General features: G+C 39.6%; 1 protein-coding gene across 6 annotated transcripts in view; it reads right to left on the reverse strand.

Annotated features, from left to right (window-relative positions):
• CTNNA3 (catenin alpha 3) overlaps positions 1–12,089 on the reverse strand; it is a 512,488-nt gene that overhangs the window by 123,925 nt on the left and 376,474 nt on the right. For 5 of the 6 annotated variants that reach the window (XR_008577888.1, XM_054832089.1, XM_054832088.1 and 2 more), the window contains one exon: positions 5,406–5,606. Coding sequence is in view for 5 of the 6 variants with exons in the window: in XM_054832089.1 (XP_054688064.1) it covers positions 5,406–5,606 (201 nt within the window). In the remaining variant the exon portion in view is untranslated. Of the gene's footprint in view, positions 1–5,405; positions 5,607–12,089 lie in introns of those variants that run through there. The other variant, XM_054832092.1, reaches the window with a different exon arrangement.

A 12,089-nucleotide genomic window follows, 5' to 3' on the forward strand; every position in this document is an offset into this window, starting at 1 on the left:
ACTTAATAAAAAACAACTCTTACGTATTTTGCCCTTTAATCCCCAATTACAAGCAACATTGCTGGTATCACACCAGAAGAGTGGTAATCTCTTAAACTCTTAGATTTCAGTCAATTCAATCACTACACTTCATAGTCTATGAGTACAAATACCACATGAATAACAGTTTTAATGACTTTCAACGAGACTTACACAATTCAGGCATAAGGGTATTTGTAAAAAGTCTGACTTACGTCCCTCATACTGAGAAAGTATTTGGAATTCACAGTTACAGACACAGGTTTATAAACTTTTTCTGATGCAGGAAGAAATTTTCAAACCCATGTTCAACTTTATATTTGATATTGCCATTCTGTCTCCAAGATTAAACTCTGTCTTAACCCGTACTTCAAGGGCAATGAAAACAGTATTGTGTGTCATACCAGTATCTGTCTCAGAACAATGCCTACAGCTGACCTTTATTGTGAGTACAGTTAAATTTGGTTTTCATTCAAAATACAACTTCATTGCTATTCCTAAAGTTAATCCCTATCCCCATGTGAATTACAAAGTATTTCATGATTCTCGTTGTAAGAAACTGTGGACAATGGTTTGCTCTAATTCCATCAGCACTATTGGAATAAAAAAAACATGGACTGAAAACTCCAGTGATTCAGAGAAAGATGCCTTCGCTAGTTCCTTAAGACAGTTAAAATACTTGGTCTCCAGCCTTTTCTGTATTTTTTTTTTTTTTACACAAGATCCTTAGATCTAAATAACTAGAGGATTTATATATATGTATATATATACATGTATACATATATATGTATATAGTACATCATTATACTTTGACATGAAAACAAAACTGCAGACAAAATTTACAATAAATACAGGCTTTTTACTACATCAACAGATATATGCCATAATATAAATTGTTTACTTAAATTCAGCTGCTGCGGATTCTGGCAGGCCCTAAAATAACAGAGTAGACTGATATTTGAAAACATAATACAAGGTTACTGTTCCAGTTCTGAAGTGGAAATACCTTAGGTTTTTATAAACAGCATCTCTGAAGATTTCATTTTGCTTTCATGCAACAGTTCACAAACCCTATCAAACTGTAAGAATCTGCATATTTCAATCTAATCAACAGTACCACACATCAGGAATGTCTAATCAACAGTGCTAGACATTAGGAATGACAGAGAGGCACCAGTACTGTGTTGGGTTTGCATGGCAAGGTTTTGGGGGAGGGAGGGATGGGGAGGACTACAGGGGTGGCTTCTGTGACAAGCTGCTAGAAGCTTCCCATGTGTCTGACAGAGCCAATGCCAGCCAGCTCCAAGACAGACACGCCGCTGGCCAAGGCCAAGCCAATCAGCGCCTCTGTGATAACATATTTAAGAAGTAGAAAAACACTTAGAGCTTTTGCAGCTGGAGAGAAGAGTGAGAAGATGCAAGAAACTCTCCAGGCACCAAGGTCAGTGCAGAAGGAGGGGGAGGAGGTGCTCCAGGCGCCAGAGCAGAGATCCCCCTGCAGCCCGTGGTGAAGACCATGGTGAAGCAGGCTGTCCCCCTGCAGCCCATGGAGGAAGGATGAGGGGGTGTAGAGATTCCACCTGCAGCCCTTGGAGGACCCCACGCCGGAGCAGGTGGAGGCACCTGAAGGACGCTGTGGCCCTGTGGGAAGCCCACGCTGGAGCAAGCTCCTGGCAGGACCCGTGGACCCATGGAGAGAGGAGCCCACGCCAGGGCAGGTTTGCTGGCAGGACTTGTGACCCCGTGGGGGACCCACGCTGGAGCAGTTTGCTCCTGAAGGTCTGCACCCCATGGAAGAGACCCACGCTGGAGCAGTTTGTGAAGGACTGTAGCCCGTGGGAGAGACTCACGTTGGAGAAGCTCGTGAAGGACTGTCTCCCGTGAGAGGGACTCCATGCTGGAGCAGGGCAACAATGAGAGGAGTCCTCCCCCTGAGGAGGAAGAAGTGGCAGAAACAACGTGTGATCAACTGACCGTAACCCCCATCCACGGTCCCCCTCTGCCACTGGAGGGGGCAGAGGTTGAAGCCGAGAGTGAAGTTGAGCCCGGGGAAGATGGGAGGGGTGGGGGGAGGTGTTTTAAGATTTGATTTTATTTCTCATTCCTCTACTCTGTTTTGCTTAGTAATAAATTAGATGAATTTCCTCTCTCAGTTCAGTCTGTTTTGCTCATGACGATAATTATTGAGTGATCTCTCCCTGTCCTTATCTCGACCCATAAGCTTTTTGTTATACTTTTTCTCCCCTGTCTAGTGAATGAGGGGAGCGGCTCTGGTGGGCACTTGGCCCCCAGCCAGGGTCAACCCACCACAAGTACTAACATTTTCAGTCTTATCCATACCAAAGTACAGCCTGAAGCTCAACTACTTTTGCACTTGTAAAATCAAGATAGAAAATGTTGGTTTACACAATTGCCTGCACAGAGCATACAGACCACATGATTGAACACTCTTTTCTCCAGTGGTCTATAAAGATTTCATACAGACCCTGAAGCACTCTTATCCAGGGCACGATTCTCAATGCTGACTTCCAATCATGTCAGTGTGGTGCTCACTCAGATCCAGAGCTGGGAAGCATTCCTGCACCCCACAATTAGCTGTAGCCTCATGAACTCATATGGTACCACACAGGAACTCTGTACAGACAGTGGCAGTCCAAATGAACTATAAAATCATAAAATCATTTAGGTTGGAAAAGATCTTCAAGATCATCGAGTCCAACCATAACTATCCTCACTATCAGATCATACGTTCTCTTCCTGCAGTCTTCTGCTTCATTACTTTCCAAATCAACCCTATGGACATTGGCTTCCTCCAATATGTGACCATGGCACATGTCTAAAGCAGGTCCATCCAGCGACCCGAATTAAGCAGCTGTTTTGTAACATAACTGCGTATGATCACATAAATCACAATGTCATAATGCATGCCCACAGAGAGTGCAAACCAAGGCTACAGACAACTTGAGTTCTGGTATTACCTAACTTCTAAAAGCTTGACTCCACAAAATAAGTGGTGCTCTTACATGGCCTTGGTGCTAGTTTGCTTGGGTTTTTCTCTTCTTGTTGGGAAAGAGAAGGGGCAAAATGGAGGAGGATCATAACATAAGCCTGAGAAAGCAGATATTCCATTGTATGGTGCTGTAGAGATCCATTTGGCTGTCAACAACGTGTATCTAAACAGGACTACACAACTTGTGCTAAGAAATTAAGTACCAGTTTTTAATACTCATTGTCTGACAGTATTATGATGTTATTGAATAGCTCACTTTACCATCTCAAATATGTCTGACGTCTTCCAGCTGAAAAGACAGATTCAACGATCTTATGCTCTTTCCTTAAATATACAGTAATGTAGAAAATTTAACCTTTTTTTTTTCCTTGTAAATTACCTCAAGGTACATGCTACAATTTAACCTCAGTCTTTGTTTTAACAAACAGTAAATGTATCTGTTCCTCTTTATGCACAATTTCTCTGTCCTGTTATCTCCAACCTGCATCGTTCCCATTTCTGGCTCCCATTCTCTCTTTCATTTTCATTTCTCTGCAATTTCTGTGTACACTATTATTCTATAACTCTGTTTTCATTAACTCTATACTCTGCCTGCAATAACTTCTCTTCAGTAACACATTACCTTTTCACTGGGCATAAAGGATGCACTTCACTGCCCTAGGTTACTCATGAAAGCTAACTTAAGAGCTAATGGCAGAATAAATACACAGTTCTCTCCTACTGAGGCGCACCTTGCAATCAGCTGGCTCCTGAAAGACCCAGCAGTGATAGAATGGTTTGGGTTACCTCCAAGGGTGCAGTCTACCTGCATTTTCCCTGTAAGCTGAAACAGCTAAACAAAACAAAAGAAAATCACCAAGCAATCAAAAAACCTTGCATGATTTGATGGTTTTTTCATTGCAGATCACATAAATACAGGTAAGAATGAAAAGTACACGTTTCTCTTTTCCACTCATATTGAATAATGTAAAGATAGTGGATTCCTAGGTTTGAAGTACTGCACAGACAGTTAAGATGACACCATGCTTGATGTCCCTTTGGACAGGCAAACATTCCAACCAAAACCAGTTTTATGTCTTCCTGTCTTTTGTAGATGGAAGGATTTACGTACATTATATGTTACTGTCAAAGCAAGGCAACAGAACAGAAATCAGTGTCAACTCATAATGTGTTTAAACACTACCAGTTTCAAGAAAGAAGGGCTCAGCTTCTACATGGGAATCAAAACTATGCTTTTCTATAATTGCTGCTTCCCCTGGTATTTGTCATAGTACTTTCAGAAGTTATGAAAAAAAGAATGTCATATTCCAAGTTCTCAGATTTTCTCATCAAAGTGTCAGAAAAGATGATAAAAACCAGCAAGTCTATTTCAAACTCTTCTCACTATTCTGTCCCTTTTGCCACTTCATTGCGATGTCAGTTCGCTCGTTTCACATGAAGACAGTTCTGTCCTGGATGTATTTGAACCGATTAAGAAAGAGCTCAAACCAAATTTCTGTCTTTTCTTGCAGTAAATAAAGTAAATGTCAGTCAAATGTAAGATACTAGAAATTTGTATAGACTCTCAGAGCTAGGATTTAGACTTCTGAGTTCATGAAGCTAAATCCTATATTCCAGAGATGTACAGACTTGTCCTAAGATTTCTTAATGGCAATTTTTTAACTGCTCAACTACTAGACTTGCAACCACTGAAAACATGGAAGTCCTGGAAGCTCCACAGATAATTTTCAAGTATAAAATATGAAAGGTGAGAGATTCATTTATATGAACAACTGTTGTAAACATCAGAAACCATTTACAGAATAGCGCAGTTACAGCCCTGCTGCCAGTGCAGGTATATTGCAATACAGGATACCCTCTTTTTGTATACAATGAAAAAGGAAATGGACACTACTAACCATTTTAGGAAGTTCCAAATTTGCTTAGCAAAACTGAAGATAATTGGGGATATTTAACCACTGCTTAAAAGATCTTTAAGTGGTAAGTACAAACAAATCGTGAACCTGCTTCTCCTTCTCCAAGTTTGCCTTTCATATGCTTAGAACAGATGCAATGAGGCCAGTAAAACAAAGTGCAAACCTGCTGCCTCATCAGTTACAAGTCTCCAAACGTTGTTACTTGCATTTATTTAAGAATTCCAATAAAAGTCTTCCATAACTTAAGAAACCTTACATAAATGATGTAATTCAAATACAATTTTGAAAATTACTGTATGCTATCATCATAATTGAATAGCATGCTGAAAGGAGATTATAGTGAATCATTAGTGCTTAGTGTATTAGATCAGAGAATCACAGGATTCACTTTAAATGTGGCATATAAAGGAAAGTTTATACCACTAAAGAAAATGAGAACTTAGCTTAGCAATCAGACTTACCATTCTTGGTCAAATATTGAACATTTGTCATCACTCCTTCAGTGTAAGCCCCTGGTTCATAATTGTCCATCTCACCCGAAACAATATGAGCTACTCTTGATGCACGCCCTCGGATTGCACCTGCTGCACGATCTAAGTTGTCCGCATTTTGCTCTCTCAGTGCAATGATACACTTGTTTACATCCTCAAGAATATGGCTTTCTGCAAATGAAACAACATTTCTTTTAAGATGGCACCTCTTACACAATCAGACACATTTTAGACACAGAGTTGATTGTATTTTTTTCTTCCCTGTTGAAATGCATTGGCCAACACAGGCTTGGATAAAAAACCTACAATATGAAATCTACACTGAACTGTCCTTGAAGTCCTTAAAACAATTTAATAATTCCTTGAATTGAAAAGGACAATAATACTCTCCTATAAGGAACAGTAATAATAAAATATTGAGTTAGAAAGTGCTAGAAAAATATGAAAGCTACAAAATCTTACATATTCAGTGAATATTTGCAGAATGAAGAAAAATTTAAAGGGATTAAACCTGTTACTTACTCTTGAAACCTTCTTAAGCCACTGACAAAAGGTTCCATGAGACGAATCTCTTGTCAACAAACAACTAAAGAGCTTAGTCCTATGTAAATAGATAAGGCTCATCTGATCTCTACCAAGTGAAATCTCTATAACGGAAAAACGTAGTTAACTGGTTATCTTGCGTGACGTGAATCTCAAGTAAATTTAAAAAAAAAAAAAAAATTTGCATGTGGCCTAATGGAAATACTGTATGAATTGAACTCATCAGGGAAAGCATTCAGTTTCCAAACCCTTCTAAGAGATGTTAAAAACAACACTTTCATGGAGAAAGAAAAAGCAAACTGGAGGCTAGACACTCAACGGAAATGCAATCAGACCTGTATGTTGTTGCCTGAGATCCCAATTAGCTGCTTCCTTCCAAATTGGTAAGACTACTTTGTCATTTTAGAATCTAACTATCAAAGCCTGTAATAATATCAGGGAATATAAATCAGAATGTGATATGTCCTTCCAGATAATGTTTTTCAAAGAAGACAAAGATGGACACAGATTTTATTAACTGTATATTGTCCATCCACCTTGTACTAGAAAAGATCTACATCATCTTTTTCTTGCTAGATCCATACACTGTCACATGTAAGGGGTCAGTTGAGAACTTGACAAATGCCATACTTACGTCAAAAACTCACAAGCTCTTGTCAGCATGACAGAATGCACAGACAACAGGTGCACTCAATGAGCATAAATGACCTTGTCCCCACACACTGGTACTATACAGCAGTAGCCTTTCTGAATATCCATAGACAACACACAGTCAGTCACGATGTTCTAAAGCTCATCCCAGATGAGGTACTTCACAATCAATAAAACATTGCTTAATTTTCCCAAGGCACAAACAAGGTTTTACATTTGCCTTAGCACATCTAATGGAAAAAGGAAAGAAACCAGCACTGATCACAGTCCAGCTGAGATTGTTTTAACCTGCATCTTTCTCACAGATGCTTCCTCCTCTTATTCAAAATGCATTCTGATTTTCATCCAAGTATTTCTACTACCTAAAGGAGAAAAGGAAGATTAGAATGATGTACCATCTCTTTGTCATGAGTCAGAGTATCTAGTATAGGAGTTAATTTTAACAGCAGATTGATAGATGTTTAAAGAAATTGTCAGATTGCCACAGTCACCACAGCAATTATCATGAGTAGAGCACTGTACCTTTTGATTTTCCTTTGGGATCTTGGTGTTAGTTGTACTGGCCAAAAATCATATCTCAGCTGAGCTAACCACTGGATAATAAAGCTGTCTTTGACAAAGCCAGGACTCAGACTGTCTCTGGGACAAAATCAATAGCTCTCCCATTGCATGTCATCTGAAGAAAAAGACAGGTGATGCCCTTCCACTCCACTTGGCACTGATAAGGCCTCAGTTGAAGCACTTTTTATTAAAGTTTCTCCACTCAGCTCAAGAAAATTGTGGACGAAATAGAGACATTACAGAAAAAAGAATTATTAGAAACTTAAGAAATATAGTATTATGAAGAAGCATTAGAAAACTCGGTTTGGTCTCCTGAAGACAAGGTGGAAAATAAAACATACTTTCCTGCAAGCCCTAAACCATAAAATTAGATGTAGAAACGTATGCAGTGACAGTTTCGCCTGACTAAAATGGTTTCTTTTACCACCTGTTGGCATGTTGAAATGGGAAGCAAAAACCTTTGTATAAAAAGAAATCTTCCTTTTAGACTGCTCCCACTCCCTGAACAGGGCAGCTTTTAGTGCTATTCAGAAAAGGATTCCAAGTTTTCCCATAATGGCACTACTTTCTATGGCAAAAGACTATGCTCCCATAGACTCATAATACTTTGGTGAACCTCAAAAAGATATCTGAAAGCAAACTAAGTATTAATAATATCCATACTTAGGATTTAGCAATTTCTCGCGCCAAAGTTAAACAAACAAGAGCACTAAGTGGAAGATGCAAGTCCCAGTATACAATTCCCTGTTATCACTCCTCCTGTATTCGGACAAAAAGAAGTTGCATTTAATTCCCATCTTTTTCCTACATGCCAAAGTTCAGAGAATACTCAAGGCTAAATCTCCATGAGCAATCTTATCAAAGAGATCTTCTTGGAACTTGGGGCTCTTAAAATAATATCTACATTCTACAAGCAAGACAGTGTCTTAGTCACTATTCAAAAAAGAAATCACTGGTAATCACTTAATGTTCAAAGCCCCTGGCAACTTCAATAGAAGAATTTTTAAATGAATAAGGAAGCAGAGAAAAAGAATTACTCAGAACAAGGAAAATAAATATCCTTTCTTCTCTGATTTTATTAACTAAATATATTTTATCTGCCAAAGCTAAGAAACTAGATGATAATTTCTATTATTTCTTGCTAATCCAGCTGACAACACTGTCATTCTGTCTCGCACTAAGAGCGGTATGGAGAGGCAGGGTTCACAATGGTCTGATACTTAACTCAAATGCACGCATGGTGCTTCCAAAACGCTCAGTTTTAGGCACACAGAGCTATACTATAAAATGCACATAAATGTCTATTATTATGTCCATCTTAAAAAAGGCAGGGAGGAGGATCCAGAAAGCTATGGGCTAAGGCTTCACCTCAGTTCCCAGAGAAGTTATGAAACAAGACATGACAGAAGGCACTTTAGGCACATGAAGGACAGGAAGATGATTAGGAACAAACCAGCATTGATTTACCAAAGGCAAATCAAGCATGGCCAAAACTGACTGCATTCTGTGATGAAGGACTGGCTCTGCAGATGAGAGGAGTGCATTCCTTATTGCTTACTTCAAGACACAGTCTCCCACAGCTTCCTTACAGAAAAACTAGAGCGATAGCATCTGGGTGGGTGAACAAGATGGGTGAAGCAGTGGTCAGACCATCAGGCTCACAGAGGAGTGGTCAGCAGCTCAAAGTGAAACTGGAGACCAGTTAGACAGATGCTCTTCAGGAAGGGCTAATGCTGAGGCTGATACCGTTTAACTTCTTCATTAACACCTTGGGCAACAACACCGAACGGACCCTCAACAAGTCTGGAGGTGACATCAACTTGGCAGACCGGCTGGCTGGTACTCCAGAGGATACGGCTGCTGTTCAGAGCAACCCTGACAAGCTGGACAAATGCGCTGACAGAAGTACACGAAACTTAGGACTTGATGTAAGGCAGGGAAAAACAAAACAAAACAAAATCTTCATTATGAGCATGGTGAAACACTTGAACAAATTGCCTGTAGAGATCAGAAATGAACTAATGCAGAGAAACACTTCTGTTTTCAGGCGCTAGATAAAATAAATTATTATTACTTTTAAACAACACTAAGAAAGGCTGCCACAACTACAATCTCTTCATGAAAGGGGAATTATGATGCCAAGAGAGATCAAATTTGAAAAAGTTCATATATGGTAAGCCTCCTGAGTTAACAGGTATGCTTCATGTTAATGGGTATTAGGCTGCAAGGACAAATTTTCCTGAAAGAACAACATGCCTAGAAAGTGTGCCAGAGAGTTCCAGGAAAGAGTGAGCTAACTTGGAGAAAGGTAAAAAAAGTGTCGGTTATCATGGGACATAAGCACAAAAACATGGTGACTATCTCAAACTGTGAGCTGGAGGCTGCATGACAAAAGCTACAAGACAACAGATGAAGAGGGATGGAAAATGATGGTAACTCTGGGCAGAGAAAAGAGGGGATGGCATAAAAGCACCCTCCTAGGCAAGGTACTGAAAGTCCTTCAGGATTTATCGCAATCTGTGCAAGTCACTATAGATGACTTTTGAAGGAAAAGAGAAGCAACTCTTTAAATTGTGTAATAAATTTCTTGTGTATGTTTTCAGAAACTTCAACCTGAAGTAGTCTGAAACATTAACCGCAGTTTTGTTCACAGAAAATACTAACTGAAGTGTGTACTTTCAGATTTTACCTTCGGGTGAACAAAGTATTGATTGAGCTGGCAGCCTCTCCTTAAGGTTCATTTTAATTCACATATGCACAAATGATTCCAAGATGTTAGCATTTAAACTCAAAAAAGCTAAGAAAACAAACAAACAAAACCCCCCCACCAAATCCCCCACCACATCACCACCAAAAAAGAATCTCTGAAAATAAGAATGTTTCTTAAAGTGAGTGTCTATTAATTACAGAGTTGGCAGCCTGAAACAATCAGTTTAATTGGCTAATGAAGTTTCAGATTACAGAAAATTTCTCTACCCGCTTCAGTGAAAACCTTATAGCAATATTAATCCTTTCCTGAGTTTTATTTCTTTCCCTCCATCATTTTAACATGATTACAATAAGACTTGGTTGGTTTGAGATGCTAACTGCTTGTGCTTCAAGCCTTGTCCTCAATTCCTTGGGCACAAAATTCAGCCTACAAAGAGGTTCCTAGATTGTCAGCTTCCCCATTCAGCATCCAAATGTATTCCAAGATCCTGGAGAAATGAAGGAAGCAGAGTCTTAACTCTCAGCACGTTTAAGTCTCTCTGCTTTCTTAGAGCTTTACATGAGTCAGGCTCTGAGATCTCTGAAAACTGTAAAAGTATATAGGCCATCTTGATGTCTAGATAAGGATGTGGAGAGAGGAAAGGCAGACAAAAAGCAGACCAGAAGCATGGACACCGGGATGGGCAAGAGATAAAGAGAAGCCCAAAAAAGCAGAAATGTACACAAACCCAGCTGGCTAGGGGTCACTTCTCTATGCACATTCTCCAATTCTCTCCTGGCCTACAAAACCAACCATTACCAAGGAAACACTTTCTTCCAGAAACATGCAGGGGTGACATGCGCTCATACAACTTGCCCCTAGCATCTTCATTGGGCGTAGTCATCTTAAACACACCATTCTTCTATCAACTAAGAGAAATTACACATTTAAGGGACAAAATGGAAATGTCTTCAACTGACTTGGGCCTTAGAGGTGCCCAGTTCTCTCCTCTGGCTATAAAAAGCAGAGAATGCTTAGCTCAGTTTTGATTCTTAAATTTACAGGAGATGGCTCATACTCACATTATCCATGATAATGTAGAGAACAACAAAGAATTTTTTATGTATTAATACTCTGTAACATGATGCTGACTTTGTAGGACAAGAAAGGAAAAATAATTAATTGGAAACAGTAGGAAGACATGAAAGAAGAAATAACGAGGAGGGGAAAGAAATAGTGTGTTCTTGTTTAATCCCTGGAAATCACCATAACCACAAATCATGTGTGCAGTATACCCCCTTGCCAACTGCTACTAACTTCCAGAATGTACGTAGTAAATTTTACTCAGACTACCCATGTCTCTATGAACCCAGGTAACTATAGTTATGTTAATACCATTCTCTCCTAAAAGCTTTCTCTTCACCGAAGTAACTATAACTCACAAAGTTTTTCAAAGAGTGTAATTTACCTTCCTAAAAAACAAATTCAACAACTTCAGCTTCACGAAGTACAATGGAATAAACCCCTTCAACTTTAATATGATCATGGCAAGTCCTGGTAACATAGACTAGAAGGCCATTTAGCCTAGACTACGAGACTAGGTAGACCTGGACCTTTTTTTGTCTCAACTACTTCAGACTGACTGATAGTTCAATGTGATGTTATTTGTATTAGAATTCTCATGGTACATGTACATCTCTTACACCTGATCACAAATGCTCCCCCCACTTCTCTCCCACAGCAAGTAGTACATTGGTGGACCTGCGTTATACACCTAGGTTGGCTAAACTGCTCCAAAAAGCACCTCCACCATCAGTGCTTCCAGACAGATCCAAGAAGACATAAGTTAATCAGCATACATCCCTCATCTCCTGTATCACTTTTCAGACATTTAAGTTTTAGTGAACACAGCATGCTGGAAGAACATTGCCAGGTAATCTTAACTCTGCATTAATAGAGTCATTGACTGGTTGGAGAATGAGAGCTAACAGTCAAAATAAAAACATGAGGATCTGAAGGGGGGGGGGGGGGGGGCGTGTGCATGCAGAAATCACAGCAAGGATAATGAGGGTCACCAGACTAATGAACAGTTGCTCAGAGACATTGTGAAATCTCTGTTCTTAGCCTGAATTCAGTGTTGGTCCAGCTGCGAGCAGTAGGATGGACTAGATCTTGAGGACCCTTCCAATCAGAATGATTTTATGATTCCG

Source organism: Grus americana, chromosome 7 (genome assembly GCF_028858705.1).
Source record: "Grus americana isolate bGruAme1 chromosome 7, bGruAme1.mat, whole genome shotgun sequence".
Classification (NCBI taxonomy): domain Eukaryota; kingdom Metazoa; phylum Chordata; class Aves; order Gruiformes; family Gruidae; genus Grus; species Grus americana.